This window comes from Rhinatrema bivittatum, chromosome 15 (genome assembly GCF_901001135.1).
Source record: "Rhinatrema bivittatum chromosome 15, aRhiBiv1.1, whole genome shotgun sequence".
In the NCBI taxonomy this organism is placed as follows: Eukaryota; Metazoa; Chordata; class Amphibia; order Gymnophiona; family Rhinatrematidae; genus Rhinatrema; species Rhinatrema bivittatum.
Window position 1 is genome coordinate 29914176 of NC_042629.1, and position 19459 is coordinate 29933634.

At 47.2% G+C, this 19459-nt stretch overlaps 1 protein-coding gene across 1 annotated transcript in view; it reads right to left on the bottom strand.

Moving 5' to 3' along the window:
• Positions 1–19459, bottom strand: part of LOC115076882 (putative gastrointestinal growth factor xP4) — a 48194-nt gene continuing 28735 nt past the window's right edge. Inside the window, exons 3-5 of the mRNA XM_029578856.1 lie at positions 17585–17731; positions 3691–3738; positions 1–313 (exon numbers count right to left, since the gene is read on the bottom strand). Of these exons, the coding sequence (XP_029434716.1) occupies positions 3719–3738; positions 17585–17731 (167 nt within the window). The 3' untranslated portion in view covers positions 1–313; positions 3691–3718. The remainder of the gene's footprint in view (positions 314–3690; positions 3739–17584; positions 17732–19459) is intronic.

Consider the following 19459-nt stretch of genomic DNA (forward strand, 5'->3'; position numbering starts at 1 on the left):
TTGACGGAAACAAATCTACTGATAGACTTTGTAATATCTGATATGCTTTTTTTAAATTGTTTTAGGTGCTTCTATATGAAGGAATGGACAATGACAGTAGACACAATATAAAATAATTGGTTGCACAAAAAGAAGTAAGGAACAAATGAAAGTTACACACATGCATGCAGTAGCTGGATAGGACTATTAGCACAGATATAACCCACTGGTCTGTAGAAAGCATGGAAGGAGAAAACGTCCTATCCTTATCATTAAGGAGATCACGGTGGCGGAGGCAATTTTCCTGGAGGAGCATCCATTTATAATTGGTGTCCTGAAAAATATAATCACAATAAAATAATGACATGTTGCAAATGGGACAACAAACAATCAGCACAATCAGCTTGAGTCTTGAAGAAGGCTAGTCTTGACCCCATTGATGTGAACTACCACCCTCTTGTCTCAAACCTCCCTTACCTAAGTAAAGCCATTGAAAAAGCAGTACTTTCACAATTAACAGACCACCTGTATGCTACATAGGCCTCATTACATTACCCAAACTACACTGCTAAGCCTGGTAGATCAACTCCGACTTAATCTTGACAAGGGAAACAATCTCACTCATCCTACTGAACCTCTTGGCAGCCTTGTACACTGTAGACCTCCTTAAACTACATATTACAGTATTGATCATAAGAACATAAGAAATTGCCATGCTGGGTCAGACCAAGGGTCCAGCAAGCCCAGCATCCTGTTTCCAACAGTGGCCAAACCAGGCCACAAGAACCTGGCAAGTACCCAAACACTAAGAAGATCCCATGCTACTGATGCAATTAATAGCAGTGGCTATTCCCTAAGGGGTAGATTTTCAAAGGGTTGCGCACGTAAGATAAGCAGGCAACTCCAGAAAACCTACCCCTGCCTCCCACTGCGTGCGCCAAGCCTATCTTGCATAGGCTCGGCGGCGTGCGCAAGCCCTGGGACGCGCGTAGGTCCCGGGGCTTGCAAAAGGGGGCATTCTGGGGGCGGAGCCGTGGGCGGGGCGCCGGCCCGGGGGCATGCCGGGGGTGGGACCAAGGCCTCCGGCACAGCCTCCATGCTGGGGGATGGAGAACAGGCGCGCGCAGGTGTAACTTCTTTGATAAAGGTTAGGAGGGGGATTTAGGTAGGGCTGGGAGAGTGGGTTAGAAAGGGGAAGGGAGGGGAAGGGAGGGGAAGGTGGAAGGAAAGTTCGCTCCGAGGCCGCTCCGATTTCGGAGTGGCCTCAGAGGGAATGGAGGCAGGCTGCTTGGCTCAGCGCACGCAGGTTGCACAATTGTGCATCCCCTGCGCGTGCCAACCCTGGATTTTATAACATGAGCGCGGCAGCGCACGCATGTTATAAAATCAGGTGTAGATTTGTTTGCGCCGGGTTGTGCGAACAAATCTACGCCTGTCTGCATGCTATAAAATCTGGCCCTAAGTAAACTTGATTCATAGCAGTTAATGGACTTCTCCTCCAAGAACTTATTCAAACCTTTTTTGAACCCAGCTACACTAACTGCACTAATCACATCCTCTAGCAACAAATTCCAGAGCTTTAATGTGCATTGAGTGAAAAAGAATTTTCTCCGATTAGTCTTAAATGTGCTACTTGCTAACTTCATGGAATGCTCTCTAGTCCTTCTATTATTCGAAAGTGAAAATAACCAATTCACATCTACTCGTTCAAGACCTCTCATGATCTTAAAGACCTCTATCATATCCCCCCTCAGCCATCTCTTCTCCAGGCTGAACAGCCCTAATCTCTTCAGCCTTTCCTCATAGGGGAGCTGTTCCATTCCCCTTATCATTTTGGTAGCCCTTCTCTGTACCTTCTCCATCGCAACTATATCTTTTTTGAGATGTGGCGACCAGAATTGTACACAGTATTCAAGGTGCGGTCTCACCATGGAGCGATACAGAGGCATTATGACATTTTCCGTTTTATTAACCATTCCCTTCCTAATAATTCCTAACATTCTGTTTGCTTTTTTGACTGCTGCAGCACACTTGCCTGATTCGCATATTTCCTCCAAGACTGCACCTAAGCTGTTTCCATGGGCACAGTACTCATAGAGCCCCACTCCTTATACTGTGGAGTGCCCCACAGCTCCATCCTATCATCCAACTGTTCAACATATACCTCACTCTTCTGTGTGAACTCAGAAACTATCACCCATTATTCATTTGCTGATGACATCCAATTCCCATTGGTCCAAATTAGGATCTAAGCATCTCTCATCTCAATAGACCCTTGTAAAAAATCAATACCTGGCTACACCAGAATAAACTAAGCCTCAATCCCCAAATGTAATCCTTGGCGGAATAATCCTCACTGGAGTCTTTGCTTCATTTTTTACTTCCAACTCACGACCAGAGCACAAGTACATGCAATAACTAAAAGCTATCTCTGCCAACTCCACTACCATTGCTGGACAACACCAACTTCATAACTTCTATTCATTTCACTGTCATTTATTTATACTGCCATTTGATCTGAGATATCACTTCTGTTTACATTCAGGTACTGTAGGTATTTCCTTATCCCCAGAGGGCTTACAATCTAAGTTGTGTACCTGAGGCAATGGAAGTTAAAGTGACTTGCCCAAGGTCACAAGGAGCAACAGCAGGATTTGAACCTTGGTCTCCTTGTTCATAGCCCACTGCTCTAACCACTAGGCTATTCCTCCTCCCTATTTCTCTTGCCTGGAGTACTGCAACTCGCTGTATGTGTATGTTGGAATCCCCACTACCCTAACCCTCTGCCTACAGCTTATACAGAAATACTGCGGCCTGCCTGATACTGAGAGCACATTAGTTTGACCACATCAACTAGTCTTGAAAAATCTACACTAGCTATCAATGCTCTGTCATACAAAAATCAAGATCTTGATCTGACCTACAAGTCTCTCAAAGACCTGATTCCATCATGCATCAGTAATGCTATTACTTAATATGAACCCTCCTGCCCACTGTGATCATGTTGCAAGCCTGCTTTGTTGCCCCATTCCTGACAACTATATGACTCATTGGCATTAGGAACAGAACATTTATGGGCTCTGTAGAGCTTTCTGCCCCCGTACATCAGGTTGGCCCCTAACCTCCTTCCCCTTCAGAAAGCTATTAAAAACATGGTGGTTCAAATAAGCATTTAATGCTAACCAGAGAGATAGCCAGAAAATAATTTTTGGAGGGAGTCCCAAGGTTAACATCGGTGGGCAGTTGACATATAGATCTAGGCCCTACTAGTTGTACTCTTATAGATAAATAATGCCTTAGAGTGCACCTAAGTAATCTTATCATGATTGATGCTTTAAAATATTTTAATTCTATTATTTCAAGCACTTACCAACATTAGAAATATCTTATTAATCTATTTTGTATTTATTGCAGTTTATAAATATACAAATATACATCATATAAAAAGTAAACAAAGAACACTTAACAGAAACATCAGATTCAATTACATAATAAAACAAATATCAATGTATTCTTTAAAAAAATGCAGAGAATATCATAACTGCAATAAAACAGCAATAATCATCATAAGAAGATTTGCAACAGGTACAGAAAAGAACTAGGACACAAAAAATATATTCAAAATGTGGTGCCACCTCAGTGATAGCAAAACAAACTCTTCTACTTTGTGAAATAAGACAACTCCCCCTAAAAAAACAAAACAAAACTTACCATTCCATAACAGCATATCTCTCAGGACTCAAACCGCAGCAGCCTTATCTACAAAAAAGCAAACATTACATGAGGCCTTAGTGGGCAACTAGTCCAAGCCAGACTGCTACAAATCCCTACAGAGAAACCAGAAGCTAGCCAAAATACTGCACTTCTCTCACACATGCACATCACAGTCAGACCCTTAACTATTATAGAATAAGGGACTCTAAATGCAGACAAAACTGAAATGGAAAGCCTGAGAAACCTGTAAACACTGGAATTCAGAAGAAAGTGCAAAATACAAATATATAAGAAGTGCACATTCCCAAAGTTGGCATATTCAAATTGCTGAAAGTCACATTTTTTTTTACCTTTGTTGTCTGATCTTATATTTCTTTTTTTTTTTTATATAATTCATATTTTATTAATTTTTCATAAAGTAATCATACATCTTACTTGAATGCAAAGAAAAGATATGTAAAATGTGTAACATACGTAATTTCACCTTAACATACAGGATAACAATTACTAATTACAAAGTTTTCAGCGAGGTATAATATTACAGTTTAGGAAAGAGAAAGTCCCTGATATTTAAGGGGAGTATTTAAAGAAAGAAATACAATGATAAACTGGCTTAATGGTTTCGGTGGCTTACGTTTTTGACTATCATAGGGGATCTGTTATACAGGATTGATGTTTAACAAAAGAGTTGAAATGGTGGAACAAAGCTCATTACAAGCTCAAACTGTGAACTTGAAATTGATAAAAGATCACGGAATCCAGTCAAAAAGACTGGAATCCTTGGAAAATCATGTGATCTTATATTTCTAATCAGTTGGTACTTGCCTTTTTGTTCCCCTTGTCTGTCTTTTCCTAATTCCTTTTTCAGTGTCTCTTATTATTTGTTTTTTCTCTCAACTCTTGTCTTCTTTCCTTACTCCTTCACACACACACAGACACACAGACACACATACACACACACTCTCTCTCTCTCTCTCTCATACAGGCTCCCATTTCCTCCCCTAACGCACATAGGCTCTCACTATTACATGTTCTCTCACACACAGGTTCACATTCTCCCCCCCCCCCACACACACACCCACACACAGGTTCTCACTCTCACATGCTCATACATTCAGTATCCCATTCTCACATATACAAACTCCCGCTCTCATAAGCTGTCTTTCTCATGCAGGCTCCCTCTCCCCCCACAGACACACAGGTTCTGACATTGCTCTCTCACATGCAGGCTTCTGCTCCCATAGAGACACAATCTCTCATTCTCTCACAAGCAGGCTGCCACTCCCACCCATGCTCCCACTCTCATGATCTCTCACACACAGGTTCCCACATCCACATGTTCTCTCTCATACACACACAGGCTCTCATACCCACATTCTCTCGACTCTCATATATACACACATAGGCTCTCCTATATGTTCTCTCTCTCTCTCACGCACACATGCACACATAATCCAGGAAGAATCCCATTTGCTTACAAACCCCCCCCCCCACAAAAACGAGGCAATATCCCTTCCCCTAGCCTTCCTGCACCCTAACCCTAATCTAACCTACCCCTCCCAATTTTTACTTTACCTGTTGTGCCTGCCTGGAGGCAGGTGCAAGTAGCACGCACCGGCACGTGATCCCCCAACACAGCAGCACATGGCCACTGTGCCGAGGGCCTCTAGCCCTGCCCCACCCCCGGACCACCTTGCCACGCTCCCTGCCTACCCACTCACCGCTGCCCTGGGACATACTCGCATGACTGGTCCTTTTAAAATAGGCCCGGCGCACATAAGACGATTTCCCTGTACGTACCAGGATCAGTCCAGACTCCTGGGTTTTGCCCCCCCTCTAGCAGATGGAGACAGAAGTTTACAAAAACCAAACTCCGCCTATATCTAGGCTGGTGCCACCTACAGTCTGGCAGTATTCTTCTGTCTCCTAGCAGGTGGAGAGGGTGCAAAACCTATAGTCTGTGTTTGGCATAAGATTTAGGTGGTGGTTAAAAAAAAAAAAAAAGTAAAAGTAATTAGAGTTAGGTAAAAAGGTAGGTGGTTGTTGTCAGAGGGGAGGGCCGCAGAGGCTTGCCTGCTGGTCCCAGTCCCCGCCTCCCAGGGGAGGGTAAGGTCCTGAGGGGACCGTTCTCCCTGGTCGAGGCAGCCGAGGAGTGGGGGAGCCCCATATTCCGGCAATTCAGGCCTGGGGGTGATACCGGAGATACCGGCTCTCTCCCCCCAGCTGGCTCCGGACCCGAGGTAAAGTTTGGGAAAAAAAAAAAAAGTTGGTGTCTGTTTTTTGTTGTGTGCTGTTCCGCCGGGGTCCCGAGCGCGCTCGCTCTCTCTCTCTCTCTCTCGGGTTGCAGGGTCGCGTGGCGGGCGAGGGAGGGCTCGTTTTGATTTTTTGGTGCACGGGCTCTTCGTCTCGCTCCGCGGCAGACCATGCCCCGGCAAGCGGCTTGCCGGGGCTGCGGGTCCGCGGCTGTCCAGGGACAGCCTTTGTTCAGGGTGTGTGGGAGGGGGAGAGGGAGGATCGGCGCCGGCGTCGGGGACCCGGGGGGGTAGGCAGCCTCGCGCCGGGTCCACCGCGGATTCCTCAGCGTTTTCGGGGGGGTCGTCTTCGGCGGTGCCGGGGACGGCCGCCATTTTGGGAACCTTTTTGGCGGGAACGGCGGCCATTTTCTCTCCTCGGGGAGCCGAGGCAAGCGCGGGCCTAAGGGAGAGTGGGGAGGATGATGCCCCGCCGCGTTTGTCACCCCAGCAGAGGGCTACTGGGGGGATAAGGCCAGCGAGGCCCAGTGGCCCCAGCGAGGATTCCCCCGTGGAAGGGGGGGGACGATGAGGGGTCCTCCGATTCCTCTTTTAACTCTCAATTTGTGCTCCTCATGCACAAGGCCTTTAAGGCCCGCCGCATGGCCCGGAAGAGGACCCAAGGGAACCCGCCCTCGGAGTTAGGTTCTACGGCAGAAAAGATGCCGAAGTCTGGTCCGGGGGCGGAGGGTCCGGCCACGGTCCGGCCCCTTCGGTCCCGGGGGGCTGGAGGGCAACAAGACTCCTCTACGGAGTCAGAGGAGCCGGAGGAGCCATCGGAGGATCAGGATTTTCCGTCCCAGCCCCCGAGAGGGGTTGAGGGAGACGGAGAACCGGGGTCCAAGGGCTCCGGAGCGCCTCATGGAGCTGAGGGGGATGATCCAAAGGTAGTCAGGTTGTTTAGGAAGGACGAACTGGAGCCCCTCATTCCGGAGATCCTGGGGGAGCTGGGAATCCCGCTTCCGCAGGTGGAGTCTCGTCTCGGACAGATGGATCCGGTTTGTGTTGGGGCTCCGGGGTCCTCCTTCAGCTTTTCCTTTACATTTCTTGGCCTCGGATTTGCTTTTTAAGGAGTGGGATACTCCAGAATTGGGGCTGAAAGTGGCAAAAGCAATGGATAAGTTATATCCCCTGCCGGAGGACGTGCTGGAGCTGTTGCGCTTGCTGAGGATAGATTCGGCGGTAGCAGCGGTAACAAAGAAGATCACTATCCTGGTGACAGGAGGTACCGCGCTTAAAGATTTACAGGATAGGAAGTTGGAAGTTCAGCTTAAGCAAATTTTTGAGGTCTCGGCGCTGGGAATTCGTGCGGCAATTTGCAGTAATTTTTCTCTGAGGGCAGGTCTTCGCTGGGCGCAGCAGCTCATAGCCAATGAGTCCTTGTCCTCTGATGAGGTGCGCCAGGCAAGTCGTTTGGAAGCGGTCATTGCCTATAGTGCGGATGCATTTTATGATCTTTTGCGCACATCGGCCAGAACTATGGTATCAGCGGTAGCGGCACGGCGGCTGCTATGGCTCCGTCATTGGTCGGCGGATGGGACCTCCAAGGCATGGTTGGGCTCCTTGCCTTTTAAGGGGAAGTTGTTGTATGGCAAGGAATTGGAGGATCTGATTGAATCCTTAGGCAAGAATAAGGTGCATCGACTGCCGGAGGATAGGCCAAGATACCGTGGGGCTCCAGCCTCTCGTCCTCATTTTTGCGGCGGTCGCTGGCCACGGTCGGCCCGAGGCTCGAACTCCTCGTTTCGTCACACTGCTACCCGACAGCAATCTTATTCTCAGTCCTTTCGTGGGCGCCGTTTTGGTCGTCCGGGAGCCGGTCAGAGTGTGCAGGGCGGAAAGCCTGCACAATGATGTGAGGCCAGTCCATTCCTTCATGCCCAAGATTGGCGGCAAGTTGAGCCGGTTTTACGAGGAATGGACCAGAATCACGTCGGATCAGTGGGTACTAGAGGTGATAAGACACGGTTACGTGTTAGATTTTTCACACCGGCCGTCCCGGTGTTTCCTAGTGTTGCCCTGTGGTTTTTCAGAAAAACGCCGATCGACACTAACTCGGCTACGAGATCTCAGGGCAATTGTTCCGGTACCTCCCGATGAGCTCCGAGAGGGCCGATATTCCATTTACTTCGTAGTACCCAAGAAGGAAGGAACGTCCGAAGCCCGGTCGTTGATGATATGGGCGGAGTCCCACCTGAGCAGTATTGCGGCCTCTCACATAGCCGGGGTAGAAAACGTCCAGGCAGATTTTCTCAGTCGCCACTGGCTGGATCCCGGAGAGTGGGAGCTCGCGGAGGAAGCATTCCAACTCGTCTGTGCTCGGTGGGGCACGCCAGCGGTAGACCTGATGGCTACGTTCAAGAATGCAAACGCTCCCCGGTTTTTTGCTTGCCGTCGGGAGACGGCGGCGGAAGGGGTAGACGCTCTGGTGGTGCCATGGCCGACAGACGTGCTACTCTATGTGTTCCCTCCGTGGCCTCTCATAGGCAGGGTGCTGTGTCGAATCGAAAAACACCCAGCGGATGTGATAGTCGTCGCTCCAGAATGGCCAAGGAGGCCGTGGTTCGCGGATCTACTGAATCTAGCGATCGAGGGGCCACTTCGGTTTCCGTTTCTCCCGGACCTATTGCATCAGGGGCCCGTTTGTTTCGACCTGGTGGATCGCTTTTGTCTAGCGGCATGGCTTTTGAGAGGCAAAGGTTGAGATCCAAGGGGTACGCGGATATGGTGGTGTCTACTCTTCTGCATTCCCGTAAGAAGTCTACGTTGTTGGCTTATGTGTGAGTATGGAGAGTTTTTTAATCCTGGTGTCTTGAGCATGACGTGGCACCTACCCGAGCGGCTATCTCGGACATACTTCTTTTTCTACAGGAGGGATTGTCCAAGGGTCTATCCTGTAGTTCCCTGCGGGTGCAGGTGGCGGCGCTGGGTTCCTTGAGAGGACGGATTCAGGGAACATCGTTGGCAGCGCATCCGGATGTAGTGCGTTTTCTTCGGGGGGGCGAGACATTTGCGTCCTCCATTTCGGCAGCCTTGCCCATCCTGGAATTTGAATGTTGTCCTTAAAGCATTGTGTGCAGCCTCATTCGAGCCTATTCGCAGGGTCACGCTCAAGGATTTAACTCTGAAGGTGGTATTCTTGGTGGCCATTGTATCGGCGCGACGGATTTCTGAGCTTCAGGATCTGTCGTGTCGGGAGCCTTTTTTGCGGATTTCGGACTCGGGGATCTCGTTGCGGACGGTACCATCCTTTTTGCCCAAAGTGGTTTCATCGTTTCACGTGAATCAGACGGTCGAGTTGCCATCGTTTTTGCAGGTGCAGGCTTCGGATCCTATGGCGAAGGATCTTCATAAGTTGGATGTCCGAAGCTCACTGCTGCGGTATTTAGAGATCACAAATGCATTCAGAATGTCGGACCACCTCTTCGTTCTCTACGGTGGTCCGAGGCAGGGGAAGGCAGCCTCCAAGACTATGATTGCTCGTTGGTTGAAAGAAACCATTTGGTCGGCGTACCTTTTGCAGGGTAGGTCGTTGCCCGCTGGACTGCGAGCCCACTCTACTCACGCCCAGGCCGCTTCCTGGGCAGAGTGTCATCACATCCCTACAGAGGAGATATGTAGGGCGGCCTCCTGGAAATCGGTCCATACGTTTGCCCGGCACTACCGTTTGGATGTTGAAGCGCCAGGGTCGACGGGGTTTGGAGAAGTAGTGCTTAGAGCAGGCCTCTCCGGCTCCCACCCCAAGTAAGGTAAGCTCTGGTACATCCCAGGAGTCTGGACTGATCCTGGTACATACAGGGAAAAGAAAATTAGGTCCTTACCTTTTGCTAATTTTCGTTCCTGTAGTACCAAGGATCAGTCCAGAGTCCCACCCTGTATTTGGGTTTATGTCGGGAGAAGCTGTGTAGTCTGTATGTTATCAATCAAGATGTGTTACTGTTGATACCTCGAGTTCGGTTCCCCAGTTGGGGGGTGTTAACATTGGTGTTGAGGTGATTTAATTGTTATTGGGTTCGTATTTTTGGTGTTGTACTGCTTTGACATTAAGTAATACTGCCAGACTGTAGGTGGCACCAGCCTAGATATAGGCGGAGTTTGGTTTTTGTAAACTTCTGTCTCCATCTGCTAGAGGGGGGGGCAAAACCCAGGAGTCTGGACTGATCCTTGGTACTACAGGAACGAAAATTAGCAAAAGGTAAGGACCTAATTTTCTTTTACGCGTGTAACCTTTTTAAAATCCGGGCCTAAGGTTTTCAATGAAACAAAATAAAAATTCCCTGATTACCCATTCATTTAAAACAAATGCACATCCATAATATATTATCTTTACTTCTGCTTGGATTTGTAGCTCAAGTACCCGTCACATTCCCAGTATTTGATCTCTTTCTTGTATCTCTCAGGTTAAGCAGTGGCTTTCCCAAGTCTACTTGGCTAATAAATGTTCATGGACTTTTCCTACAAGAACTTGTCCAATCCTCTTTTGAACCTTATTATTATTATTATTATTATTATTTTGAATCCTTGTTATTTGCCTTGACTATGTCCTCTGGCAACACTTAGCAGAAGGGTGCCACGAGAAAAAATACTTCCTACAATTTTTTTAAATCTTCCTTGGTGAGAAGGGAAAAATGTTCAAAGTTTTTGTTTCTATACATTTGAATATGGACCTCTGAAAAACAGGTTATAAATTCAAATAAATAAATAGTATCAATGTGATATACAGTATATTTGCTATTCACAGAAAGCAGGATGAGTAAGAATGAAAAATACATTTTTTATTTCAGAAACAGCTTGCTGATTTGAAATATAATATTGTATCTATGATATCATTAGTAAACATTTAAGCCTTGTTTGACAAAAATACAAATGTGAATAACAATGAAATGGGAACAGAAGGGCAGACAGTTTCCAGGAGGCTTAAAAACATAACATAAGATTTGTCAGACGATCAGACCAAAGCTTCATCAGGTCCTGTATCCTGTTTCCAAAAGTGGCCAATCCAGGTCCGAAGTATCTGGCAATGATTCATTTATCACTATTTAATATTTATGTTCTATTGTTCAGATACCTTGTTTAATGTAACGCCTCAACCACGACTGTTTTTGTTATAATGGAAACCGATTTGATTTGATATTGTATCGAGAATGTCGGTATATAAAAATTCTAAATAAATAAATAAATAAGCTCCAAAAGGTTGATAGATTCCATGCAGCTTATCCCAGGTATAAGCAGTGGATTTCCCCATGTTCATCTTAATGGTTTATGGACTTTTCTTCCAGGAATTTGCCCAAACCTTTTTTAAACCCAGCTATACTAACAGCTTTTACCACATCCTCCAGCAACTAATTCTATAGTTTAATTCTGCATTGAGGAAAAAATATTTTCTCTTAGATTTTTTAAATGCATGACCTAGTAACTTCATTTTGTACATTTTGAAAAAGCATTGAAATTGATGATGTCACTGTACAAAGTTGGATTATTTGCAGTCTGCAATACCATTTATTAGTCCAACAAAAAATTATGCAAACGTTATTATTCATGAGTTTTAAAGGGCACATAAGTTCTTCTGTGGATGTCTGCAGGATTCAGAAGGGTGACGGGATGAAGGAAAGTCAAGAGAGGAAAGAGAGGGGTGAGGGAGATGAAATGATAGAAATGGATAGCAAAGACCCAGAGCAGACAAGAGATAAATTCTGGAAAACGAGATAAAGAGAAAGATGGGTTTCAGAGAGAGAGAGATGTGGAGGAGGATATAAATCAGACAGGAGGTGAGAAAAGAAAAGTAAACTGGAAAGGAGAGCCTGGAAGAAAAGTTAGGATAAGGTAGCCAAGAGAGTGAGAAAAAAAATCCATGAACAGAAGTAGAGAAAGCTTTTTATTTTTAGATCAGGACTTGGAATAGGTAGCACAGTGTTCTAGGGACTATCTTGCCTCTGGGGGAGGCTGTGATGCCATTCATTGGAGCCACATAAGAATAATCCAAAGATAGATAGAAATATAGAGCCGGTGCGTGCATGTTATAAAATTGGGGGAGGTGAATGCAATGGGAGGTTTGATTTTGGCAACATTCGCACAGCGACGCATTGGGGCCTTCCCCAGTTCCCTCCCAATTTAGGAGCGGACTGAGAGGGAACTTTCCTACCCCTACCCTAACCTCCCTTCACCTTCCCTTCTCTTGGCTAGAGGGGGCACAACACCAGTTTACGGTCTACACGGACCATAAAAACCTGGAGTACCTGCATCAGGCACAGCGACTCAACCCTTGACAGACACGTTGGGCCTTATTCTTCACCCGATTCAATTTTATTCTACGCTACAGACCTGCCGAGAAGAATCGCAAGGCCAACGCCTTATCACATGTATTCGAGTCTACAGAGATTTCTGATGACCCGCAGTTCATCATCGAGCCATCACGCATCCTACTGTCTGCCACCACGACCATCCCTCCCGGGAAAACGCTGGTTCCGCCGCACTTGCAGAAACAAGTCCTGGCGTGGGCTCACGATTCCCGCTGTTCCAGTCATCCAGGACAATCCCGGACCTTACAGACCCTGTGCCGATACTACTGGTGGTTTAAGGTTAACAAAGATGTCCGGGCTTACGTAGAGTCCTGTCAGTCATGTGCTCGCCATAAGAGGATCCCTGGTTTGACCCCAGGCTTGCTTCAGCCTCTACCAGCTCCCTCGGAACCATGGACCCATTTGTCGACAGACTTCACGGTTGATCTGCCATCATCCAGTGGCAACACGGTCATACGGGTGGTCGTCGACCGGTTTAGTAAAATGGCACTCTTCGTGCCACTCCCAGGGTTGCCGTCCGCACCACAACTAGCCCAGCTGTTCGTCCAGCATATTTTCAGACTACATGGCCCACCAAGAAGTATCCTTTCAGACCGCAGAATTGTGGTTTTATTATCAATTTTGATGAAACTTCTGGGAGCAATCATCAGAACAACAAAAGAGCTCCAAGGTACTTAGACTTGGCAAGGTGACACCAACGTGACATGAATAGCCTAAGGTACTTTAAAGGGGGAAAGGGGTACCAGAAGTGGCAAGAGTGCTTTAACAGAGGCACAAAGCAGCAGCGAGAGTATCAAAAACACACCACAGCTTCAAAACAGAGCACCGATAACAGATGCATGAACCCTCAAAGGCAGCAGGACAGGCAAAGTGGCAAGACAAGTGGCATTGACATCCTACAGCACAATTAAGGGGGAACATAGCAAACAGAAAGACTAGCACCAACAAACTGAGGAACCATGATAGTGGCAAGAACACCACAAGGAGTTGAGTGAGTCTTCTGGTGATTGGCAGCAAGGCAGAGTGGCAGAAAGTTGATAGGGGCAAGACAGGCTGGCAGAGCCGAGGTAGTCAGGTCCCTGTGGTTTGATAGGGGAAAGACAAGGAGGCAAGACAAGACGAGGCTCAGCATGTGGCGGGACTGTCAACTGGGCATACTGTGCACCTGACCCGTCATGAAACAGGAACCAGGGAGTGCTAGGACTTGAAACATGATGAACTATGCCTGTGTGGGGTGGAGCATCTGCGGGTGCAGATTTTGGTGGTAGTAGCAAATATTCAAACAAGAGCCCCGTGGAGAGTTCCCTTTCCTATGAGCAGGAAAGGGCTCCCTAGAATGGGTTCGCCCCTAAACAGTGGTTCAACATGGTCGGAGTGTAGAAACAGGCAGGCTACACCCGGGGAGAGTTCCCTTTCCTTTGCACAGGAAAGGGCTCCCTAGAATCGGTTCGCCCCTAAACAGTGGTTCAACATGGTCGGAGTGTAGAAACAGGCAGGCTACACACGGGACCCCAAGGGACTTTAGTGTGAGAATGTCCTTGACAAAAGACAGGTAGGCCGGAAAGCAGTCAGAGTACTGCTTGACATAGAAAGAGGCTGATTTCAAAATGGAGCAGCGGTTCAACATGGGTCGGAGGGTAGAAACAGGCAGGCTACACCCGGGGAGAGTTCCCTTTCCTTTGGAATAGGTAGCACAGTGTTCTAGGGAACTATCTTGCCCCTGGGGGAGGCTGTGATGCCATTCATTTGAGCAACATAAGAATAATCCAAAGATAGAAATATAGAGCCGGTGCGCGCATGTTGTAAAATTGGGGAAGGTGAATGCAAAGGGAGGTTTGATTTTGGCAACATTCGCACAGCGACGCATCGGGGCCTTCCCCAGTTCCCTCCCAATTTAGGAGTGGACTGGGAGGGAATTTTCCTACCCCCCTACTCTAACCTCCCATTCCACTTCCCTTCTCTTCCCCACCCTCTAAAAACTATTTTTCAATTTTTGTACCTTTTATTTTGCAAGTTACTTCAGGGCCCAACCTGAAGAAATTTGCGCGTGCCGGAAGCTGGGGGTGCACTAGACCCCGGGACAGCGAGGAATGGCGCTGTACCGGGCCGCCCCCCTCCAGTCCCCAGCCCGCCCCTTTTTGAGGCTCCGGCACTTACACGCGTGGCCGGGCCAGTTTGATAATTGGCCCGGCGCACATAAGGCCTGGGATTTATGTGCGCCGGAGTTTTTAAATCCAGCCTATAGTGCTTTAACTTCAGAACCTTAAACACCATAACCAAAATTTTGAAGTCGATACAATATTTTATTGGGAGTCAATGTAATTCATGCAGTAACGAAAATAAATGCCCCCACCACTACCCACCGAGACTGACCTCCTATGTCATCATTTACTGCTATACATTCTAATTCTCCCATCTTACTTCTTAGACTTCTGGCATTAGCATACAACCATTTCAAAATTTGTTTTTTGTTTGTATTTTCATTCTGCTTTTTAATTGATAGGGATAAGTTAGAAATTTTTTAGCTCAGGTGAGTTTTTAGTTACAGGCACTTGGACTACTTTTCTTATTATTGGAACCTCACTGTCGGGATGCCCTAATTCTAATGCATCATTAGTATCCTTTGAAGATACCTCTCTCCGAACCTTGCGCTGCTGAGCGACTGTCGGCTTTCCCCTTTGTTCTAGTTTAAAAGCTGCTCTATTTCCTTTTTAAAGGTTAGTGCCAGCAGTCTGGTTCCACCCTGGTTAAGGAGGAGCCCATCCCTTCGGAAGAGACTCCCCCTTCCCCAAAAGTTCCTAACAAAACTGAATCCCTCTTCCTTGCACCATCATCTCATCCACGCATTGAGACTCCGGAGCTCTGCCTGCCTCTGGTGACCTGCGCGTGGAACAGGGAGCATTTCAGAAAATGCTACCCTGGAGGTTCTGGATTTAAGCTTTCTACCTAAGAGCCTAAATTTGGCTTCCAGTACCTCCCTCCCACATTTTCCTATGTCGTTGGTGCCCACATGTACCACGACAGCCGGCTCCTCCCTAGCACTGTCTAAAATCATATCTAAGTGATGCATGAGGTCCGCCACCTTCGCACCAGGTAGGCATGTTACCAGGCGATCCTCAGGCCCACCAGCCACCCAGCTATCTACATTCCTAATAATCGAATCACCAACTATGACGGCCGACCTAACCCTTCCCTCCTGGGCAGTAGGCCTTGGGGAGATATCCTCAGTGCAAAAGGACAATGCATCACCTGGAGAGCAGGTCCTTGCTATAGGATCCTTTCCTGCTGCACCCGGTTGATGCTCTCCAATCATGAGACCTTCTTCCTCCAAGACAGCACCAGGGCTGCCAGTCTGAAGTTGGGACTTGGCTACTATGTCCCTGAAGGTTTCATCTATATACCTCTCTGTCTGCCTCAGCTCCTCCAGGTCTGCCACTCTAGCCTCCAGAGATCGGACTCGTTCTCTGATAGCCAGGAGCTCTTTGCATCACGTGCACATGTACAACTTCTCACCAGTGGGTAAAAAATCATACATGTGACACTCGATGCAAAGTCTGCAGAACACTCAGTTCTGCAGAATTTTAAAAATAAACACACTACCTACTGCTTACTAGCTGCCTTATTGACTATTTAAAAATACAAACAGTCTAACTTATTTATTCACTGCTTTTCTGATTATTAAAAACACAAACACACTAAATAATATTCCCAAATAGTTAACTTTGCCCCAATACTTTTAAAAAAGACAATGTCCCAAGCAAAAACTTACTGATTCCTTTCAGCCACCAGCAAGGTGATCCTCTCCTCTCAGTGTGGCCCCTGCTTGGCCACCAGCGTGTACCAGAGTGTTGTTTTTATCCTAATCTTGGAGTTTCTTCAAGCAGGGAAGATTCACTGAGGAGGTTTTGAGAGGCTTGTAGTTTAAGGGCTGGGTGTGAAAGCTATCTGAGTGACAAGATTTTGTACTCATCTGGGGGTTATAAAACTGCCTCCCATGAGGCGAACAGGAAGGTTTTTGGGAATGAATTTGGAAGCTGAGAGATCCGTGTTTCAGTGCTGGGGAGACAGGGATGTACAGCAAGGGGCTGTGTCGTGGCCTCTCCTGGGCTTCCAGTGTTTGTGAACCAGTAGAAGGGGGGGGGGGGGGGAGAGAAGGGGGGCCAGGATATTCCAACCGCCAGCGGAAAGTGAGGACATTTATCATGGGCTGCTCCTTGAAGTGGGAGCACTGGAATAAGTTGTGGAGTGAGAGACGTGCATTGTGGAAGGGAGCTGCTGCTACTGGACCGTGGGATTATTGGACCTTGTTTTGATCCTGCTTGTGTAACTGATGAACTTTACTATTCTCTTGCGGACTGTACCTGAATTATTTTCTGCTGAACTGGTTATTTTGCTAAAGTCCATTTTTTATTGTTTGGAGCACCAGCTTTGTGGACTGATCTCTACCCAGGAGAGCCTGCCCCGCAATCCACAGGGCTCATGTTCCTCCACTCTGGCTGAGTAAGCCCAGGACTCTCCAGGACTGAGAAGGTGGATCCCTCCGGTAAGAGGGGGGTGGGGTGTTAAACCATGTACCTATCCACAACTGCCTCCTATACCTTGATCTCCCAATTTCCTGAGGGACTGTCAAATGCCTTCTGCAAATTCAAATAAACTATCTCACCTGGCTCGCCTTTATTCGCAGGTGTATTTACACCTTCCAAGAAATCTAGTAAATTGGTAAGGCGAGAGCTCCCTTTGCAAAATCCATGTTGACTCTCCCTCCTTAAACCATGCCTTGACAAGAGGCGGGTGGCATCTTATAGAGTAACCAACTTCATCAGATGGACTCGGTCTTCAAAAGCTCCTGCCTCAATAAATTGGTTGGTCCATACGGTGCCATCCACCTTGTTATTTTTGCTACACCAGACTAACACGGCTATCCCTCTGACCATGTCTACCTATGTGATCAGGAATTTTGTTTTTAGAATAGCTTCTACCATTTTGCCCAAAATCAATGTCAGGCTGCTTAAAACTTTCCTACTCACCCCCTACAATATCACGAAAATATTCAATAGAACTAGACCCAGGATGATCTGTAAGGCATTCCAGTGATATCCCCCCTTTTTTTAGGGTTAACTCCATTACCATTACCTCTGTTGCCTAACGCCTTTTTACTTAACCCTGGAGGACTAACATAGCATGTGGTACACTGGCACTTCAGACATGACTCCAGTGGTTCTTGCGTGCCTGGGTATGACCTAATCATTGTCTCTATGCACAGAAATTCTACAATTGGATGTGCCTGCATATATACATTACCTTCTTTTATTTGGGGATAGAAGCACCAGATGACTTCAGGGATGCTGGAATCAAAGCAGCATCCTCTACTCATACAGCGTTCCCTACTAATGTCAGGGTCGCCACAGTCGATTCTCTCCTTAGGCTGCAGCCCGCATTGGACCAACTCTGGTTAAAAAAGGAAGAAGCACAGGTCATTGTCTGTTCCACAGCTGCCACGCCGCCTCCCCTTCACCGGAGATCCAAGCATTTGAAGATCATTTCCCTCTTTTCATGCACTGATAAAAAGACAGATCTTAAGAGGTCATCTAATCTATCCCCTTGCGTTCAGGTAGGTTATACTTATACCTGAACCATCCCGGGCATGTCCAGTGCAGCTTTAGCCAATAACTTAACTCCATGGAGTTTGCCCTGAAGTCTTCAGACACAGACATCAAAAATATGCATAAAGCATCATTCTAAATAGAGTACTGTGATTGGGCAGGTGAAACTGCATGTCCATGCAGTAAATTCCACTTACTCCCATGGTCATCCAGATCCACGCACTTGATCACTTGTAAACCAGCTAATTAGAGGATTTTGTTTCTGCATTATAAATGCAGTAAGGCATTCCAGGGTATGTGGTAACATGGATTTCACTGCACTTCCTCCGTGACATGACAGAACGTGTGCGTGTGAGAGGGCAGGGTATACAATGTGAATAAAAGGAAAGTGAGACTCAGATTAGCATAAGCAAGATGATTTGATTGTTGCCTAGGCTAATGGAAGTTAGCAGCATAAAAAAAAAATGAAAATGCCTTGATTTCTGGTGGAAAAAAGCAGCTCTGGCCCTTAAAAAGCAGCTTTTATATGCAAAACATTAGACAATCTTTAAATATATGAGAAGGTTGTTAAAATATTTTTGAAGCCGTTGTCCCGGTGACTCAGGGGTAATGCTGCATCCTGTCATGTGGCAGGGACCTGTGTTCAACGCCCAAGTTAGGTTTCTGCTCCCCGGATCAGCCGGAGCTGGGGGATACCATAGAGGCCATGCGAGTGAGTCAAAGTCAGGGCTCGAGGGTGACACCTGGTGGCCGGATTTAGGGCCCACGATTGCAAGGGTCTGGAAGGAGCCCCGATGCATGACAGCAGGCTGAGGACGCTCGCTGCAATGACCGGGATAAAGGTAAGTTGGGAAGAAAGATTAAATAGTGGGAAAAAAATCCTCACAAAGTTGCAAATGAAGACTTTATGGCACCAGAGCCCAGCCATGGTTTCAATTAACCTGGAAGCCCAACATCAAAAAACATGTTTTTTATGTGACAGAATAAAAGAAGAAGGTTCCTTCCTGCTGCCCCTTCTTTTTCCCGTAGCTCAGAAAAGTGCTGTAAGTGTAACACTTGCTCCCGTGGGGAGCAGTGGAAACTGTAGTTGGGTTAATGAGCATTTGGAGGCTGCTCTGTCGGCAGAGTGCAGTATAATTTCATTGCAGTAAAATTTCAAGCCACGTCAGTTATTCCACAATGGTGCTTATGAAAACTAAAATTAAACTTAGCTGCAGGTAGCCGGTCCTTTAAATGATCCTGACCTGACATCGGTGCCATGTTTTGAATCAGTCTGCATCGGTTATCAGCATTCACTTCTGCTGTGCACCTTTGGGGTTGCAGGACCCCCATGGGACCCATTCAAGCAGTAGATCCGAGTCACGGAGGTGGCTCAACCACACAGGAATCCTGGGTCTACCCCCTGACACAGACTGATTCGAAACACGGCACCATGTCAGGGTCATCTAAAAGACTGGCTGCATGCAATGTTACGATCCTGCCCGCGAGGAGCGCAGGCAGGCTCCTACCTTCATGCGGCTAGTTGAGCCGCCGACGCTGCTGCCGCTGCCGCGGTCCCTCCGCGGTGTCCGGG